The 20,849-nt window shown below is 39.3% G+C and overlaps 1 protein-coding gene across 2 annotated transcripts in view; it reads right to left on the bottom strand.

The window, feature by feature from the left end:
- Nucleotides 1-14,980: 14,980 nt before the first annotated feature.
- The window catches only part of HIPK2 (homeodomain interacting protein kinase 2), a 146,117-nt gene continuing 140,248 nt past the window's right edge, over nucleotides 14,981-20,849 (bottom strand). The window contains exon 15 of one of the 2 annotated variants that reach the window (XM_081331054.1): nucleotides 14,981-18,361. In XM_081331054.1, the coding sequence (XP_081187180.1) occupies nucleotides 17,897-18,361 (465 nt within the window). In that variant the 3' untranslated portion in view covers nucleotides 14,981-17,896. The remainder of the gene's footprint in view (nucleotides 18,362-20,849) is intronic. The other variant, XM_081331055.1, reaches the window with a different exon arrangement.

Below are 20,849 nucleotides of genomic sequence, written 5' to 3'. Positions count from 1 at the left end.
CAGAAATATACTGGCATTAGAGGAGGGGGATACTGCCTGTCCCAAGACAATCCATTTGTATTTGAAACAGCATCATTACACTTTAAAAAAAGAGATTGTGGTCTACTACCTTTGTTTTCAATCCAAGGACTAAAAGGCTTTTAACACAAATGTCACATACTTATATGGCATTTTACAACTGATTGAATGATTAATTGATTGACTGATTGATTGAATAATTATTTTAGCCATCAATTTCTAGGTTGCCCAGCTCTGGAACAATTCTGGGTGGCTTCATAATTAAAAACAGATATAAATCAATATAATATCAGAAAAGAATAGCAGTTACTCTCAAACTAGTTGTGCAAGTTGCACTGGTTGCAGATTTGCTTCTGGGTCAAGGTTTTTGTTAGTGCCTTTGAAGCCCTTTATGGCAGGGGTCCCCAATCCACGGCCCATGGACCAGTACCGGGCCACGGGATGCCAGCAGCCTTTTCACACAAACAAGGAAAGCCCCATCTGCAGGATACAGGCAGCACACAAAACCAGGCCCCCTCTGGTCTGTGGAGAAACCCCTCTCCATGTAACCGGTCCCTGGTGTCCAAAAGGTTGGGGTCCAGGATAGAAAAGGAACCATCTTGTTCCAATGGGACTGGCCCATCCTACTTATTATGGCAGAAAGGGCCTGCTGCTTATCTCAAGGAATTCCAGCTATCAGGTACCAGCAAAAGAGTCTTTTCTGCTGTCTATGATATGGAACATCCTGACATTATAGGTGAGATCTGCCCCGCCTTTCTGGCCATCCAGAAGGGCCTTAAAATCCTGATGGTTTTTAAGAGCCCTGATGGAGGCACATTGGGCTAGAGGTGGTTGATCCAGTGATAGAGGAAACACCACTGCCTCTTTTTGTGGGCCCTTGTTTTTCTAGCTTGTATTTATTGAAATTTTAAATTGTTTTTATTTAATAATAATAATAATAATAATAATAATAATAATAATAATAATAATAATAATAATAATAATAATAATAATAATAATAATAATAAGAAGAAGAAGAAGAAGAAGAAGAAGAAGAAGAAGAAGTAGTTGGAAGGAACCTTGGAGGTCATCTAGTCCAACCCCCTGCTCAGGCAGGAAACCCTATACCATTTCAGGCAAATGGCTGTCCAGTCTCTTCTTAAAAACTTCCAGTGTTGGAGCATTCACCACTTCTGGAGGCAGGTTGTTCCACTGGTTAATTGTTCTAACTGTCAGGAAGTTTCTCCTTAGTTCTGGGTTGCTTCTCTCCTTGACTAGTTTCCATCCATTGCTTCTTGTCCTGCTTTCAGGTGCTTTGGAGAATAGCTTGACTCCCTCTTCTTTGTGGCAGCCCCTGAGATATTGGAACAATGCTATCATGTCACCCCTCACCCTTCTCTTCATTAAACTACACATACCCAATTCCAGCAACTGTTCCTTATACTGTATGTTTTAGCCTCCAGTTCCCCAATCATCATTGTTGCTCTTCTCTGTACTTTTTCTAGAGTCTCGACATCTTTTTTATATCGTGGTGACCAAAACTGGATGCAGTATTCCAGGTGTGGCCTTACCAAAGCATTGTAAAGTGGTATTAGTACTTCACGCGATCTTGATTCTATCCCTCTCTTAATGCAGCCTAGCACTGTGTTGGCTTTTTTACTGCATTGTAACCCACCCAGTTCTTTGGACAGTGAGATGGCAGTATATCAATTTAATAATAAAAAGTCATCTCATACCCCAATTTTAAGCAGCTAACCTGAAGCCTGGTGGAAGAGCCAGATTTGGAAAATTCATTTAAAGGTGAGTTGGATAGCGAATGCTGTTCCAGATAGAAGACGCAGCAACAGAAGAGGTGCTTATCTTGGATCATGGTAAATCAGTGGTCCCCAACCTTTTGGGTGCTAGGGCCTGGTTCCATGGAGGGCAGGTTTTTTTTTGTGGACTAGGGTGGGTGTGGTTTCATACGCTGCCTGGATCCTGAGCATGCATGTTTGGGACTTCACTTGTTTCTGTGGCCCAGTTCCTGTTGTGATTCCATGCCAGCCTGTGATCCCGGCAGCTGAGTCCAGGGAATCAGAGGAGGAGGGGGAGGGCCCTGGGGAGCCATCAGAGTCAGAGGAAGGCTCTGATGAGTTACCAGACTTACAAAGTGAGGAAGAACCTGGCCTCTCCACTCATGGTCAAGCTGAAAGCCACCTGGGCTGGGAGGTGGAGTCACACTCAGAGGAAGCACAGCTGGAAGACCTCAGAGATGCTCAGAAACATAGACAGGTCACACGGGTAAACCAGAGGGAAGCAATAGGGCGACTCCAGAGGAGAAGGAGAAAGCAATGAGAAGCCACACCTTGGGGGCTGCAAGGCTGCAAAACAAAAAGGGAATGTGTGGGCAGGGCTGGTTGCTGGAGGCAACCGTTTGCAAAGAACTTCTGTGTCAAGAGATGATGGTCTGTTTATGTTACCAGTGAGTTATTTCCTGTTGGCTGTGCTGTTTTGTTTGTGGACAAGGTCTGTACCTTCAGTAAAAGGGGTTTATTTATCCAGTGCACTGCTAAACTAAGGGTTGCCTTGTGAAGTAACAAGGACGTAGTAGGCTGGGACAGAACAGTTCCTGGCGGGCTGCAGACCAGTGCCAGACTGCAGCCTGGGGGGTTGGGGACCCCTGTGCTAAATGACAGTGCTTGATTGACAGAGCCTGATACAAGCCAATGTACACTCAGGCAGGCACCACCACAGACACAATTTCTCTCAAATACTAGGCCTTATATCATGCAGGAATCTAAAACTCATAACCAGCAACTTAAAGTGCATCTAGTTGCCAGCAGATGTGTTTGCATTAGTGGTATTCACATGTAATCAAAATTTAAATAAAAAGATTCTGGACTCTTAAGATACTGGATTCTGGGGGGGAAAGAGGGAATGATTTTATGGGAGGGGTAGATGCATGTGTGCATGCATGTGAATGCCCACAATTTTTGCGGCGACATGAGTGTGAGTGGGGCCACAAGCACCCGCAACAAGGGTCGGGTGAATGGGGCAGCAAACACCATGACGACACTCGTGCAAGTGAGGCCACAAACTCCTGTGATGATGTTTGCATTAGTGGAGCCGTGAACGCCTGTGACAACGTTCACGTGAGTGGGACCACAACCCCAATGATCTTGCGCAAGTGGGACCATGAACATCCCTGACACAGCGCTGCTTGCACGTGTGCATGCGTACCTGCACGAGCGCGCACCAGCTGGCCACTCATGCAGCACAGTGGCGATTAGACCACAGCCCAGTAGTACGGCATGGCCCACAGATTGGGGGTCCCTATTCTAAGCAATTAGCTGTGTGACTTTGGGCCAACCCACCACACAGAGTTGTTATGGAGAAAATAGGAGGAGGAAGGAGGTATTTTTGCTACCTTGAGTTATTTATAAAAATAATAAACAAACTTTTTTTACATGATGTCCTCCAAACATATTAGGACTACAACTTCCACCACAGGAGTTGTAGATGCATAGGACCAGTAGCCTAAAACATCTGGAAAACACCAAGTTGGGGAAGGTTACTCTATAGCAAGACTGACATCAAGTCTGGGTCTTCTGGAAGGCATTAAAAGCAGTCTTTTTACAGCTGGCCAGCAATTGCAGCATTTATTGATTCTTTAATTCATGAACATGTCAAATTACATGTAGTTCTTAAAGACAGCAAAGAATGCAATTCAATAATTCAATTCAATTATTATTGCATAAAAAAATAAAGTTGAAACATAGCAAATGGAAATGCACAAGAAGTAATAATAGTACTTACCAGTTCACAAGCTACTTCCGTAACAAATCTGGGTTACGTGGAAGGATATAATCTGATACATGTACAGTCTTTTGTCATCAAGGAAGTTTACCTATAATAGCAGGCACATCTCACCATTTAGGTGGGGCCAAGACCTGGCTGTGGTTAATCTGGGACTCTGGAATGAGCTATCAGTTGACATTTTTTTTTCATTTTAAAAATAAAAACTATCTTTTAAAATAAGCATTCATTTGCTATAAGGCTGTCTTCCTTTTATGGCAGATAAGGAGTCACTAGAATCACCTACCACATTTCACCAAGCATACAGGTCTGAAAAATAAATTCATAAGAATCTTAAAAAGTTAATTTAGTGAATAAAGGTTAAGAAGCAATAATCAAAGCGCTAGAAGAGAAAAAAAATATTCAAACCCTTTTGCTCTTTTTTAAAAAAATCTTCCTTTTGGGGAGGGGGCAGAATAGCCAGGTCCACCTTTTTTTATTTTTGCAATGGTCAGGTTTGCTATCATATATTTTTTTAATTGTGGCAAAACAGTCATGATTATTAAAAAGCATTGTGCAAAAACCTGGTCTGACCCAGAATGATGGATGATGAAATATGTGCAAATCCATCTAGTCATTGCCATGAAAACTATCATTTTGAAAGCAGTAAATCAGAAAGAGCGTACATTAATGAAAGAAAAAAAATGTCTATGTAGCAGAGAAGAAGTGTTGTAATAGATGTGAATGAAAGTTTGTTTGATTTGGTAGATATGAATTGATGAATAAATGCAGAAAGATGAAAATGAAGGTTTAATTATGAAAAAGTGCTGAAATGAATGTCAGAAAGAAGCAATTGGTGTCATCTAGATATGTGTATAAAAGTAGGGATCCATAGATTGGTGATAATTTCATGTTATATTTCACCAAATGGTTGAAATTGAAGAAACAGAGATGGGTTTGAAGAAAAACAATACAATATTCTGAATGAATGCAAAAAGGAGAATAATATTCTGTTGTCTTTTTCCTAAAGTTCAAAAAAACTGATTGGATAAAACAGGGATGAGGGAATGTTGGAAGTAGTAGAGATAAATTTGGGAATAATCACAAATAATAATGAAAACGTTATAAATGTTAGTGCCCAAGAAAAATGGTTAAAAAGAACACATGTTGTGACAATGTCATAAAAGAGCTGCAGGTATAGACAGTGTAACTAGAGAAAATGTTAAACGTAGAAGTTGTTTGCATATGGAATAGCTATGCAGATTTTTCAGTGTACATTTGAAAGAAGCACCTGTGCCTTATATTTGGAAGAATGCTATTCTCTACATAAAATTGTGGTAAGCTATATTGTTCCCTATACAAAGGAAAAACGGGAAAGCTTCAGGTCACAGGAGAAAACACATAGCAAACTTTGGAAAATGTCATGTGTGTTTATATTGGACAGGAGAGCTACAAAACACATTTGCTATTCTTCAGCAAATGATTGAGAAATATATAAGAAAAAATATTTATTGAGTTAGGGAAAGGTTTGGTAAATGAACAGGCTTCAATGAGGCACCATTATGTGTGATTATGAAGATTGGTTGCTATGTACCACAAGAAGAGTAATGCAAGCATATGAGTAAACTGAATGTCCAATGATTGGTCCAATAATGAGCAGTATGGGAGGCAAAGTTGTGTGATTTTTCCCTTGGTTTACTTCCACAAATTGGATGCAAAAAGCACTTTTTTTCTCCTGTGGTGATAACTGATATTAGACCTACTAGGTCTAACTTTGGAATATGCATATAACCACAGTAGCCATTGCCATTTAAGTGACTTACCACTATTCTCATGTGTGATTATAATGTAATTTAAATATTGAATCTAATGAAGAGTGAAACCTTGGTCTCTATGGATGAAACAAATTCAATCAATTTAGAACAACTTTAACTTCCATAATCCTAAACCAACAGAATTTTGGTCATCCAGGTAGAGGACCACACTGAGGAAGAATGATCAAGATTATACAGTACTTGAGTTACTCAGTTCTAACACTGAGCTACAGAACATCTTGGCCTTAAATAAACCACAGCTGTTGTGTCCATATACTTTACTATGTTAAAGACGAATAAACCACCACATTTGACTTTGTATAATGTATGAACCAAGTCTTCCTCAACAAATATTGAGATTTTAGGAAGAAACTAGATATTTTAAAAAGAATAAGTCCCTCGGGGATTCATCCTGACAAGAAAGGAGAACAAGTGAAATAAAATATTAAAATTTTGAATACCAATAAATAGGTGGATAAGATATTCAGAAAAATAGTAAATTATATATTTAGATGCTACACATGAATTACAAGTGATGGCTTTTATAGGTGTTGCCTTTCACTTTTTTTCCAATTCCAAAAACACATCAGATCCAATTCCTCAGAGTTAAAGCAAAGCAAAGCAAACCAACGGTTATATCATATCCATGCCAGTTAAAAGACAAGCAGACAATAGAGTGACTTAAAACAGTTTAATGTAATTCCAAGACAAAGTGTGATTACATTTCTACACATATACAATATGCATATGTGAGTTTACAAATTCTGATTAATAACTCGTTTCACCTCAGAGACCGAAAAAATGATCAAAAAGAAACTGTGAATAACAAACTGTAACATAGTTCATCACAACAGGACCCCCTTCTCCACCCTACAGTTAGTAATATTACAATTAAAATAACTATATTTTCTATAATGCTTTTTCTGTTAAAATCATTTCATAAATTTACAATGCTATTATTAGTTTTCAAGTCTAATATAAATTCACTCCATTTTTCTACAACGAAAATGATTAATTAGAAGCACACAATGTCATGATGAGAAACACAAGGGTTTTTTTTTAGTAGCAAGAACTTGATTGGTTAAGAATTAGGGTTTTTTGTAAAACATTCTAAAGCCAAGTAAAATATCCATTCTTATAACATACCTATAATATGAGACTAAGGAATAGGTTACATATAATTCTACGACACGTCAGTTTCTTCTGTTTTTCCCCTCAAAGACATTATCAGAAAGGGAAAAATAGTAACAAAACGGGGAAAAGAGAAGAAAAAGAAAGAGGAAAAAAGGACAATTCACAGAAAATTAAAAGAAAAAAATGCAATACACAAGAAAATACTGTTGCACAATAGTTTTCACTAAGTTTTAACATGGATTGACACTCAATACAGAACCATACAGTTAGAAATCAGAGTTTTTCTGGAATTTTGAAGATGGGATGGTAAGAAAAGAAATCTTCAACATATCAAACAGAAGGTAGGAGATGTATATTCCTTGTGTTTGCAAATTGTTTCAAAATTTATGCCCTCTCTCTTCTTGTGTAGAATATTTTCTTGGAGCTATTTGGCTTCTGGGCAACAAATAAGTATTAATAAAACCCCTCTCAATTACATTAGAAGAACCCAAATATCTACAAGTATCTTCCCTATTTTGCTTTTATAGAACTACAATAATATAGACTTCAATTGACAACGAAATCTCCTTTTCTTCTCCCATTGTAATAAAGCTATTGTCTTATATGCTTTTGGGGAACAGGGGAGAGCTTTTGGTACAGGATTTGGAGTCTACACATTTTTGTCTGTATATAATTTTGGGATAAGTGACATTAAAAAAAACAAAACACCAAAATTGACAGAACAAGTGAGCAGTAGTTAAGAAGGGTTGGTTGTTAGTAGGTGGGCCCAAGAATCAGAGGCCAAATGCTTCCATTGTCTTAAGGCCAATATTCATAAGTGGCCTCCCATTTTGGTTTTCTAAAATGGTGGCACAAATGTATGCCAAGATTTGCTTTGGTAAGTTGAGCTAGAGTGTAGATACCATGGCTTTAAATGAATTTATTGAAAGGTGGCTGAGGTCTGCCATTGGAAATACTGATTTTTGGTCAGGCCTAAAAACAATGAATTTCTCTCCTTCCACCATGACTTGTTAATCTGCTGCATACAAGGAACTTTGCTCTGATTGTTAACTTCACAACTAAGCTTAGCTGTTCAGACAGAATCGTTTGCAAGCTAGTTCCTGCATATTTACTTCTGTAAATACCTCCTGACCAGCAGAAGATTTACATTTATATCCATTCCTCTGCCATAAGCAGATCTGAAGGAGAAAGAAGGAGGAAAAGCAACAGACTCTATACATCCAAATATATAATTCACTACAAAACAGAATTTTATAGAGTGTCATTGGACAACAGGCAACTAAATGTATAAAGATCTGGTGCAATTCTTTATATTAAGTTTAAGATACAAAAGGAAATTAGAGTGACAAGTACAATTTGATTTATTTCAGAAAGATCAATGGGTAGTGTCAAAATTAAGCACTGCCTATTACTGCTTCTCAAAGCAGCCCAAGGGCTTGTCTCAGGAATTCATAGTTCATATTTCAGAATTTTATCACAGTACATTTTCCTTGCTGTGAACACGCACATGCCTGGGGTATTTAAGTGACTATTCGACACTGAAAGATTTCCATGTATAATAGACTACTGCTGGGATGTAAATGATGCAGTGCTTCTAAGATTTTCAGTAAAAGCCAAACATAATGCACCTGTGATCCAAGATTGCCATTTTCACATGATCATTCTAAGAGAACAATTTCGCTTCACATGATTATAAAACTCATAAACACAAAATAAAACATACTGGGGTGAACTAGCTCAGCGTTGTTCAGCAGTAAAATGGGTCTCTTGCTTTATATATTTATTTTTCACAACATAACAGATAATTTTGTCCAAATTGAGAATTTTGACAGTCTAACTATGCACAGGTTTATCTAGAAGTAAATCCTTCTGTGTTTATGGGATTTACTACTTTCTAAATGTACTTAGGATTATATTTGAAATGACTGGGAATTACTGTGCTTCCTGATTCACCCCAAAAATTTATTGTACTTTTAATTCAAAAACAGAAAGGTAATCTTGTAGACTACACTTTTAACATAGATGGAGTGAATTGTTTTTTAAAATTAAACTTTGGAATTATATTATTTGATCTGACTTTCTGCTACTATGTTATATCTCAGAACAGAATGTATATATTAAAGACACATTGCTATTTCTGTTTCTAAAAGGAAAGATCAAAAAAGGACAATAGTGTTAAGATTCTGAAGATATTATTAAAAACAGAACATTTAGTTAGAAAGTACCAGTTTAAATGTAAACTATAAAATACTATAACTATAAAATGTAGCCAGAAATACAGATTATTATTTAGTTCATATTGGTTTAAAAGGCGATTTGTTACATATCTTCAAAAGCCGAAGCTCTTTACAGTAGCTATGAACACAATATACTTATATGTGCATTTTAATGTCACAATTAATTAAACTACATAAAAGACCAACTTGATCTTAGATTTTGCCATTTTACTTTTAAAGGTTACTCAGAATGACCAGGGCAGGCATTTATCATATTCTGCCCATACAGATTAGCATTTTTTTAAGTTCAAATTTCAGGCTGGCTACATATTTTCAGAAAAAAAGGCTAAAACCAAGATAAATGCCCACATTTGAGGTAATTATTGCCACTAGGTCACAGTTTTTGTAAGTTAAGTAAATTAATCCTTTCCTTTACATATAAAACAAATGTCCTGCCTAGATTTTGGAATCCCTTTTTAACTAGCTCAGAGATCAGAAACCTGGACAGAGATTTGCTGTTGGTGGAGTCATGGAGCATAGATATTCCAGAAGCAAAGCAAACAAGAGAACATTAAAAATATACAGAAACTAGCAAATGAGTCAGAATTAAAACAGGTGTGGCAGATATCTTCTGACAAGAAATCCCAGACCAATCTATCTCAAACATAGCCATAATTTATTGATTTAAACAAGACAGGTCCCTATGGTTAATGGTAGAATCTCAGCACCTCAATTACTCCTTTGCTTTGCTTTGATGGTGAGATAAGAATTTTGATTTCATTCTGCAGCATTATACTATTTCTTTCAGAGACGAGCAAGAAGGAGATTCCCTTAGCTCACGTGCACACACACACACATACATACATACAAAGTTAGCTCATGTGCAAGGACGCACGCACACACATACACAAACACACAGACCTGAACTGGCAAGCAGCTTCTTCAACAAGTTAGGATTATGGATCACAATATTTATCAGTGCAGTAAAAGTATCCTATTTGGAAAAAAATGTATTGCCATTCTTGATTTCACAATAATAAGCAAAAGATTAATGTACAGCTTTTTTCTTTAATATGCACATATAAAGTCTAATATAGCAGCAATGCTAAGAATGGAAGGATGTGACTAACCCGTACATAACAAAAGAAAGTTCACTCTTATTTGCTGTAGTTAGAAAAGTATCAGACTCCTGATAATTTCTACTAATTGCTTACTCAACATACTTGCTACATATGTGTTTCCTTCTGCTGTAAGAGGTTTCTTTTTCTTTTTACATTCACTGGTTACCATCCTTTCACTTGTCCAGCTTGAATATTCTTGTGAACATCACAGACACCTGACAATTTGGATGTGAATAATCTTTTCCATGGCACCAATACTACCACCTAAAATCAGCATAAGCCCAATCATTACAGCCAAGTGCTGAGAACAAATAAATTCTTACAATGAGTTAAGGAAAAAAACACAACACAAATCTAGCTATTCAAAGCAGAGACCCAGTGGAACAGTCAGAAAGCTGGCATTCATTCATTTGTTCATTCATTCACTCATTCGTTCATTCATTCAGGACTACAGCGGACCTGCATCAGTACCTTGAATCACAACTTCTTAGATGACAGCTGTTTAAGAATTTGTAAAATCAAGATTCCCATATGCTTAGGGAACACAGATTAGGAACTGCACAGATGGCTCAAGACAGTTTGTTAAACCAAATAAAATCAAGGGACCTGGGAGACACAACAGTCCCATGGAATGCTGTAATGTCTCTTGTTGTTTCCAGGAAAGATTGAGGAGACTGGCCTGATGGTAGGTGTAATATATGGTGTGCGAGCCTGGCACAGAAGAAGAATGGAGTACAACAGACTCAATGTTACAATGTCTCTTAAATTGGCAGGAGTGGAAAATGACCTCTCCTTGGGGAACTATCTTACTGAAGGACACAGGAAACAGTCCTCAGCACTAGATACCTCAGAGTTTGGGAGCTGATAGCAAAGCTTTTTCTTATTGATTTTCTGCATTTAAACCTACTTTCCATACTGTGTCCAACCAGGACCCTGATTAGTACTAAAACATGGAAGTGGCATTTTGTGGAAACAAAAGAAATTTGCACAGATGTATTCCAGACAGGCAGTTTAACAAATTTGTACTGCTGTTACAGATAATGTTATTCATAATACAACAAGCACAGCTTTTTTCCCCTTTCCTTCAAACCATGACTAAATTTTAGAACAGCAAAGTGTTCTAAAAAGCAATATATATGATGTCTACAAAGCAATATATATGATGAAAACCAAAATGAGATGTAAGGAAAAAAAATATAGCCTCTTATATTATGTCGTTGGTCCCCAAATTTTGAATGAACTCTTTAGCAAGCAGAAGCACAATTTAGTTTTTGTAACACTGGTGTTGTTTGAAATTTCATTTGACTAAATAGAGGCATGAGTTTTTAATTTCTCTTCATGCTAGTAAATCATTTTACCTATCAAGCCAGATTTTGAGGTATGGCTATGTTAGACTGTGAAGGAAAAATAATGGGCAAAAGTAATACTCTTTTATTAAACTAGTATCTGGAACAAGTATTAAAAACAAATATCAGGTTTGGAATGTTTTAAATGTGGTGCACTGCCAGATTTATAAAACTGAACCTATTTCTTATGAATTGGTGGTATATTGTTGATAAAATCTAGGTGACTAAGAGGTCTATCATTCCCTCACTTCTTCTTATGCAAATGGCTCATGCATTATATATCAGAAAACACAATATGCATACACACACACACACACACACACACACACACACAGAGAGAGAGAGAGAGACAGAGAGAGAGAGAGAGAGAGAGAGAGACTTTAAAATTTAAGAGAAGATACTCTTGTATCCAGTTATCTCCATCCCCTTTGACACTGTTGAAAGACTGGTGCACTGTTTTTTTGAACTTGGCATTTTTAAGTTGTGTGGACTTCAACTCCCAGGGGATTGAAGTCCACACAACTTAAAATTGCCAAGTTCGAAAAACAATGCTCTAGTGTTTATGTTAACATTTTAAAGGCTGCTGTAATCCATTTCTTCTCTGAGCTGCTGCAACATCTGGCATATTTACTGAACAGAAAGTCACCTTCAATTCAATTATCAATCTCTGTCATCAAAGTTTATTAAATTGCAACCTTACATTTCTTTGTGGCTATCCAGATAATTTGATGTTATCACTTATTCCCCCAGATTTTAATTAGCTTCCTTCATTGATTCAGACAAAAAGTCAAAAGGTATATTATAATCCCTTGAAAATTATAATCAGTGCCATCAAGACACAGACCACACAAGCTTGTGTTTGGCTTGCACAATGCCAGTCACATGCTGTCAGGCTTCCTCGAAGTACTGCCTTCTTTCTGATAACAATTTCCATGAATTAGAATCTGGATAATTGGCTATACTGTCTAGGGATGTGATGAGCTGTAATTAACACTGAACTGGCTATGCATGCAGTTGACATTGTGGTCTCGTATTAAAACATTGTAGTGCTTTGTTAAATTTATATTTTCCTAGTCTGAAAAAACAATCTTCCATTGTTTCAGAACTTCAATCTGTGTAAGAAACTATCTGTATTATTTCTACCCTAATGAAGGAAAAAACATTATATTGCAGTCCCAATTCAATAGGAAGGCACCAGGTTGCAAAGACCAGTTTAAGGTTCTCCCTGTATGTTTATTACCTTTTTATTTCACTTGTCCCTCTTAATTAATCCACCCTCAAATTGTGCAAGTTTTCTTTTTCTAGCCCAATTCACGTGCTCTCTCTCTCTCACTCTCTCTTGCCATGTTCCTTTATAAGAATAATTATATATGGTGGAAAAAATGCAACTTCTTTGTACGCATTTTTAAAAATACTAAAATATTTAAATGAAAGTTTGCCAATCATTAAAACCAGCTCTTCAAAGCTTTCCTGCCAGAAGTTAAACAGCTAATCGTTTATTTATCAATATAAATATTATGCTCAAATGTTCTAGACTAGACCATATTCTCATAAGTAAAGAGCTTTTACAAGTAAAGAAAAGGAAGACTTTTAATTTAACACATAAAAATCACATTATGGAACCAGAAGAAGTCTTCATCATAAGTAATTTGTACATTTGTAATGTATTATTTTATTAAATTTGTTTTCCACCCATCTCACTGCAAGGTGACTTCTGAACATAAAACAGTTTGAGGAGGAAGAAATGGAAACAATTTTGAGCCCTGGTACAAGAGAGAATATACCAAAGCTTAGACTGAATCTCTGGGTCCTTCAAATCTGAGTAGCCAACATTAGTTACTAGGATTTTCTTTAGCTGGTTTCCTGAATTTCATTTCCATTTATTCATAGAAATCCCCAACTATTGCACTTCTAAAGTGGGAAACCTAACTACAAGTATTTGAATCTTGAGTTCATTACAAGATTGTAATTTAACTCTTTAATATTACTGTATCAAAGGAATTTATATAATAGTGTTTGGGTTCACTCACCAAATCATGGTTTGTAGAAGCACCAATTGATTGGGTTTTTAAAACGTGCAACTATTTTGTACATAAACCATTCTTTACAAAGACACTGAACAGGACTGCAGAATATGCTAAATTATATTGAGTTTTGTTTGATTTTCACCTTAGGGAATTGTGTGAACTCATCCATCAATTCCTACAGGGCAAGATTTGTACTAGGTTTTCATGATCTTACCATTCTTCTTAAATCCATGTATGCAGTCAGCAATTGTTTGGCTTATGCCTAAAAAGGCAGACTTCTGGAAAGATAAATATATAATAATAAGGTGTCCAGAAACTGCAGAGGTATGCCACTGTATAAAATCTTCAATATGTCATGTAACCACATTTTCCTGCTATGTAAATAAACTTAAGCAAATGTGGACCTATTTCCCTCTAATCTTCCTTTACACACTAGAGACTAGAAATGTTTTTGTTCTACAATATTGTAAAAATAATCAGAGTACCCTACAATATACAATCTTAAGGAATTATACTTTGGACATAGGGGAGAACTGTGATGCATTTAATCTCTACTTCGTATTTTTAAACTATGTTAATAAGAAACAAATTAGATTCTAATTATGGATTCAGATTAATGGAACTGTGTGTCCTTAAAACAGATACGGAGTACTTTTTAAACTCTTTCTTGCTGAGGGGAGGCAGATATATATAAGCCCAGAACTCACCATAGATTATTCACATATTGGAAACTTTATTAACGTCTTGTTCTTTCCAAGTTTCTCAGTGTGTCCTTCTGTCTCCCTTTCCTTCCAAAACCTACATGAGGGGTAAACATGCTGATGCCAATAACACAGAAAAAAACCCTTCCTTACTTAACAATACCTTATTAAGAGAACATTAACAACAAGAGCACACAGAAATGCAAGTGCAATTAAAGGAAAAACTAAAATATAATTATATTAAAATTAGTAATACAACAAGGATTGAATGGTAGGATCTTTCCCCTCAAAGATATAAGCAGCATGAAGCTTTCATGGTGCTTGAACCTGGACAGAAAGAGAGGAATATACACTATTCTATTAAGACCCAGCTGCTGGTGAGGAATTTCTTCATTGGGGAGGCAGTGGAAGATATTCTCTTCAAAAAGGCAGATGCCTTTACATTACTATACGTACAAGCAGAGAGATACTAAAAATTAAAAAGAGGTTCAGTTTCTAAATAGCGGAAAAAGAAGCCCATTTTGCTTTCAATGATTTACTTCAGAAAAATAATAATATCCACCTTAGTATTTGGGGTAGGAGTCCTTCCTTCCTGCTGGTGAAGCAAGTGTGCCCACTTCCAGATATGACAACTGTGCTTGTCTTTCTTCACAACTCCCCTCATGAACAAGCTTTTTATCTTTGCCACCTCTAAGATCCCTCCCTCATCTCTCAACTAACTGACTTGCCTTAACCCAACATCTTACCCTATTGCCGAAGCACTTCTTTTCTGAAGCCAGAAAAATTGGGACACTTCTTAGCAGGGGTGTCCACAGAATTTTTTAAAACAAAAGCCAAGATGGCTTCCACAGCCCATAATCAAAGTTCAGTCTTCACATGCATCGCCACACATGGTTTTCTTTTAAAAAAAGGGGGGGAGGGGGAGGCTTTGATCATATTGTTACAGCCACCATATTGATTTCTTGACATTTCTCCCTTCACCATTCCCAAACAGGTGTCTCTGCTACTTGGGGGGCTAACAGATCTAAGTTGCAAAAAGTCATGATGATCAGGACAGCAAAGAGACAAAAGACAACTCCGTTACTTTTTTGCATATAATCTCCAAATTTTTGCAGCCCAGATCTGATAGCCTTTGCTTAGAAGCCATGCTGAATTGTCTATAATGGCAGACAGCCTTTTTCACAATCAACCTCAAACCACTAATACAAGTAAAACTTCACAGGAGGGGGGGAACAGTAAAGACTGACACAACAGGAAAAAATCTAGTGATGTCACCATAAAATATCTACTAATTCTTTAGTTATTATTATTTTATTATTTTACAAACACTTCTCTTTGGAATCCTTCTGAAAAAGAATATACCAAAGGGGGGGGGGAAATACAAATAATTTATTGTGGAAGATACAGAGTCTGGTTAGCTATTGTTAACATTATTATTATGATTATTACTTTTAAGGAAAGGAAAAGCACAGTAAGACCAAAATGGGACAAAGTGAAGAAAGCACCTGATAGAAACATCTTTCCCCATCCAGTTCTAGATGTCTTGGATAATAACCCCCAGAATTCCAAATTAGCACTGCCAATAGGATATTGTGGGATTTATGTACATGATTACGGAACACCAGCTGGGGGAAAGCTGATTACAACAGTAACAGTTATGCTTGCATCTCCAAGCTAGCTTCTAAATGCAGAACATGTTGCTTAGACTTGATCAGACTGTACCCTAAGGAACCAGAGCCAGACCTGCCACAAGCGTAGTAGAGTCCATTCCAAGTCCGTGTCAAGGAGCTCTGGTGCAACTGTTCCTCAAGAACAGAAGAAAGCCAAACCAAACCAAACCAGCTTTTGGCACAAGTCTGAGTCTGATGTTCTAGAAAGAATACCTCTTATTTCTCAGATTTCTGAAACCATTCAAGTGACAATATATAAAGTTCATTCCAAGTCATTGTCCTTCACCCACTCCCCCCTTACACCCCCAGTTTAGACATAGCAACTGAACATGAGGTACTACATATTACTAATCCAAAGCAAGCCTGGGTGTCTCTTCCACCCCTTTTTCTATTCATACTTCAATAAATATATGAACCTGCAAAAGGTTATGGAGAATTGGGTATCCTGGAAGGAAATTCAACTAATAACACAACTGATAAAATGGAATTCCTTGGAAAGCTGCTTTAGAGGCTAAGAACTCATCCAGACATCTCAATTTTACCCCCTTCCCAGAAAGAAACCCTTTCTTAGGTCCACTGAGTGTTCTATTCCAGCAAACTCCCAGCAGCCTTCATTTGGCCCTTGCAACTTAACCAAGAAAGATATTAATTTTATTTTGTTTCTGAAAGTCTAGAAAAAAAGGAAAGCAATCAAACGTAAGGAAGAGGAGGAAGAGAAAAAGGAGCTGAGTTTAAATTCGAACCAGCCTCAGTCTGTTTCTAGGCGTACCAGTGGAAGTAAACCCTTAAAACTGCAACTGTAGTTTGGTAAGGCACTACAAGGGAATGATGTAAAACTAAGACTGTGACAGTGTATAATGGCTGTGCTGAGGACCACACCACAAGAAAAGGCAGCATCAGCGCGCACATGCGCACACACACTCACACACGCAGACACAGATATACCTCGACAATCACATTTGTTACATGCCTATGTTATATCACTTTTTTGTGCAATAACATTGAGGAATAGTCTATTGGTATCACTGGAGCTTAACACAAAGTAGAAAACGGCTGTATGGATGTATAGTGCTACATTCTACCAAGGGCCAGCTAGAACTTCTACTCCTACACTAACAACCCAATCCTAAACTTTTGGGATTATGTACCTGCTCCTGGTATTACCGTTATGTTCCAACAGCAACAGCACACTGTTGTGCTTTGTGAAGTGGTGACCAAAGTAGCCATCGGCCAAAGCAGGCAATGTTAGGATTGGACTGCAAATGATGAAGGGTTATCCAGAGAAATAAAGTGGGGGAAAAGTATTTTCAAGTAAGGAAGTCGAGATTCTATCATACATTATTTAAGAAAAGGGATTTATCCAGGATGCTCAGAGTAAGAACAAATATTCAACACGGCCTTTGATTTCATGAGATCGTGTTTTCTGCTCAGTGTTTTTCTATCCTCCCAACTTTCTAGTGCTTCTAGACTTATTGGGAGGGCTGGAATAATCCAAAACAGCTCTTGGCTTTTGCTCATTCCATTGCCAACAGAAAACACATCACACTTTCCATTGTGTGTGTTTTTTTTTATTTTGGGTTACAGCAACCAGTGCAAAGACAAAGTCACAACCCTTTTGAAATTCTGGATAAATCCCTAATGTGTATGCTCCTTTGCTGAATTAAAAAAAAATATACCCAAACACCTATGAAACTTTGTATTAGAAGATTTGAACAACAAATTCCTAAACGGAGTCTCCTGTAATCAGATGAAAATAATCTGTAAAAGTCTCTTGGTGAAATTATCCAAAACAGGACCGGACAACTGTGGTCCTTCTGCTTCTTCCACTATGTGGTTTGGTGCAGAATTATTATTATTTTTTTTGTATTTTTATTTTTCATTCTTTTTAGCTTTTTTTTTCTTTCGTTTCTTTTTTTTTTTAAATAAAAGTGTAGGACGTCTTCTTTTGTCTGCTTTCTTCCTTAAAGTCTCCTTTGTTCAAGTTTTGTTGGAGCCTCCCGTTTGCATTGTTCATTTGCCTGTGACATTCTTCAGTATAAAAGCAGCCTTGTTCCTCTCAATGTGTGCTGAAACGTCTCTTTTCCTCATTCCAGTGTTTAGATGTACGGGTACTGGTTGATCTTCGCAGGACTTAGGGGATATCCAGTGTAGACGGAGGCTGGAGATGCACTGATATAGGTTTGATGGGCAAACTGAGCTTGATACTGACTTGGGTGGATTGTGGGTGATGGAAGGACACGAGGGCCCATGCTGACCGGAACTTGGTGGACGATGCTGGCTGGATAAGTGGTGTGCTGTACGGTGTGTCGAGCTGAGCCTTGGGAAGCCACTAAGTGGGCCACGGTGCCAGTGGAACCCAGAGCCGCAGGTGCTGTATAGGTGTAGAGATGAGGTTGAGCCGGAAGGTGGGCAGCAGCAGCTGCAGCCAAGTGCGGATGGACCGTGCCATGACTAGGGCTGTTGTGTGGGAAGGAATACGGTGCCTGAGCAATTGTTGGAGTGATGTAGGCCTGTTGTCGGCGATGGGTCCCTGTGCGATCGGTTGCCATGTGCTGCTGCGCCTGTGCAAAAGAAAGAAAGGAGCAACTGACGTTAAGAGTTTGTGGTTCCTCTTTGTCCTCTGGAACTTTCAACCCTCTTGGGTTACACGTGTTTGTTAGTGGAAGAACTGAGCAACATGGACTGTCTTGCATTTCTGGCTGAGAATCTGTCACCTTCCTCGGCTCTGCAGTACATGCTAAGCATGAGCGGAAGGATGTGGATAAAAGGTAAACATGATGGCCAAGAGGACAATACTTTCAAGGTGGGGGCAAATTTAGCCTATGTACCAAAAACAAATATTCTAAAAAATAATGTATCAGCAAAAAATGGTTAATGGAAAAATCAAAATTTTAAAAACCTCTTTGGAGAAATGTGCCTCCATTCATACAATTTTAATATGAGCATTTCTTTTGAAAGAATCCTCTCAATCGTGACCTCCCGTTTAGACTACTGCAATGCTCTCTACATGGGGCTGCCCTTGAGGACCACTCGGAGGCTTCAGCTGGTGCAGAATGCGGCCGCGCGAGTTGTGATGGGGGTTTCCCGATACTCCCATGTAACACCTCTACTCCGCGAGCTGCATTGGCTTCCGGTTGCCCTCCAGGTGAGATTCAAGGTGCTGGTGATGACCTATAAAGCCCTAAATGGCTTGGCTCCGGGATATCTGAGGGAACACCTACTGCCGGTATTAAGTTCCCTTCATCCTGTGCGCTCCCACAGGGAGGGCCTTCTCAGGGTACCGCCGGTAAAAGATTGCCGGCAGATAACACCCAGGGGGAGGGCCTTCTCTGTGGGTGCGCCTGCCCTCTGGAACCAGCTGCCCGCGGAGCTTAGGACTGCCCCTGACCTTCGTTCATTTTGCCGGGACCTGAAGACCTGGCTCTTTGAGCTTTCCAGCCCAGGCTGAAAGCTTTAATCGGGGTTTTTATATTTTTTCAGGGATTTAATTTAATCTTTTTAATAGTCTTTAATTTTTGTATCGATGTTTTAAGTACCCTGTAAACCGCCCTGAGTCCTTCGGGAAAGGGCGGTATATAAATTAAATAAAATTCAAAATTCAAATTCAATTTGACAGGGAAATTGGGGGGGGGGGGAGAACCCGTGCCCTTCCTGGCTGGTTTATGCAGCCCGGGAGAGGACACGCAGCTGGTTCCAAGCAGTTATATCAGCTTCTTTGAGTGAGGGTAGCTTCCCTGCCATCTTGAAAGAGGCGGTGGTGAGGCCTCTCCTCAAGAAGCCTGCCTTGGACCCAGCTGTATTGAACAACTTTCGTCCGGTCTCCAACCTTCGCTTTCTTGCGAAGGTTGTTGAGAGTGTGGTGGCGCATCAGCTCCCTTTGGTCCTGGATGAAGCGGATTATCTAGACCCGTACCAATCGGGTTTCAGGCCCGGGCACAGCACGGAGACGGCATTGGTTGCGCTGGTGAATGATCTCTGGAGGGCTAGGGACAGGGGTCATTCCTCTGTTCTAGTCCTATTAGACCTCTCAGCGGCTTTCGATGCCATCGACCATGGTATCCTGCTGCGGCGTCTCAGGGGATTGGGAGTGGGAGGCACGGTCTTACAGTGGTTCTCCTCCTATCTCCAGGGACGCTCGCAGTCGGTGTTGACAGGAGGGCAGAGGTCGACCGCGAGGTCTCTCGTTTGTGGAGTTCCTCAGGGGTCGGTCCTCTCGCCTCTCCTGTTCAACATCTACATGAAACCGCTGGGTGAGATCATTCGTGGCTTTGGAGTTGGGTATCATCAGTATGCTGATGATACCCAGCTTTTTCTTTCGACCCCAAACCACCCCAGTGATGCCCTCAACGTGATGTCCCGTTGCCTGGAGGCGGTTCGGGTCTGGATGGGGAGTTCGGGTCTGGATGGGGAGGAACAGACTTCAACTCAACCCCGACAAGACCGAGTGGCTTTGCATACCTTCATCCCGGGTTTATTCGGATATTCCATCTCTTTCTATGGGGGGTGAATTATTACCCCCCGTAGATAGGGCTCGCAACTTGGGAGTCCTCCTAGATTCACGGCTCACCTTGGAAGATCACATGGTGGCTGTGACTAGGGGGGCTTTCGCCCAGGTTCGCCTGGTGCGCCAGTTGCGGCCCTATCTAAGCCGGGATGATTTATGCACGGTCACTCATGCGCTCGTGACCTCTCGTCTGGACTACTGCAACGCTCTCTACATGGGGCTTCCCTTGAGGACCACCCGGAGGCTCCAACTGGTACAGAATGCAGCCGCGAGAGTTGTGTTGGGAGTCTCCCGATGCTCCCACGTTACACCTCTGCTCCGTGAGCTGCATTGGTTGCCAGTTGTCTTCCGGGTGAGATTCAAGGTACTAGTAATGGTGTTTAAAGCCCTACATGGCAGGGGTCCGGAGTACCTTAGGGAACACCTGCTGCCGGCATCAACTTCCCTCCGCCCTGTGCGTTCCCACAGAGAGGGCCTCCTCAGGGTGCCACCGGTCAGAGAATGTAGATTGGTGGCCCCCAGGGGGAGATCTTTCTCTGTGGGCG

Source organism: Vipera berus (genome assembly GCF_964194415.1).
Source record: "Vipera berus genome assembly, chromosome: 6".
In the NCBI taxonomy this organism is placed as follows: Eukaryota; Metazoa; Chordata; class Lepidosauria; order Squamata; family Viperidae; genus Vipera; species Vipera berus.
This window is presented reverse-complemented; position numbering and strand designations above follow the sequence as displayed.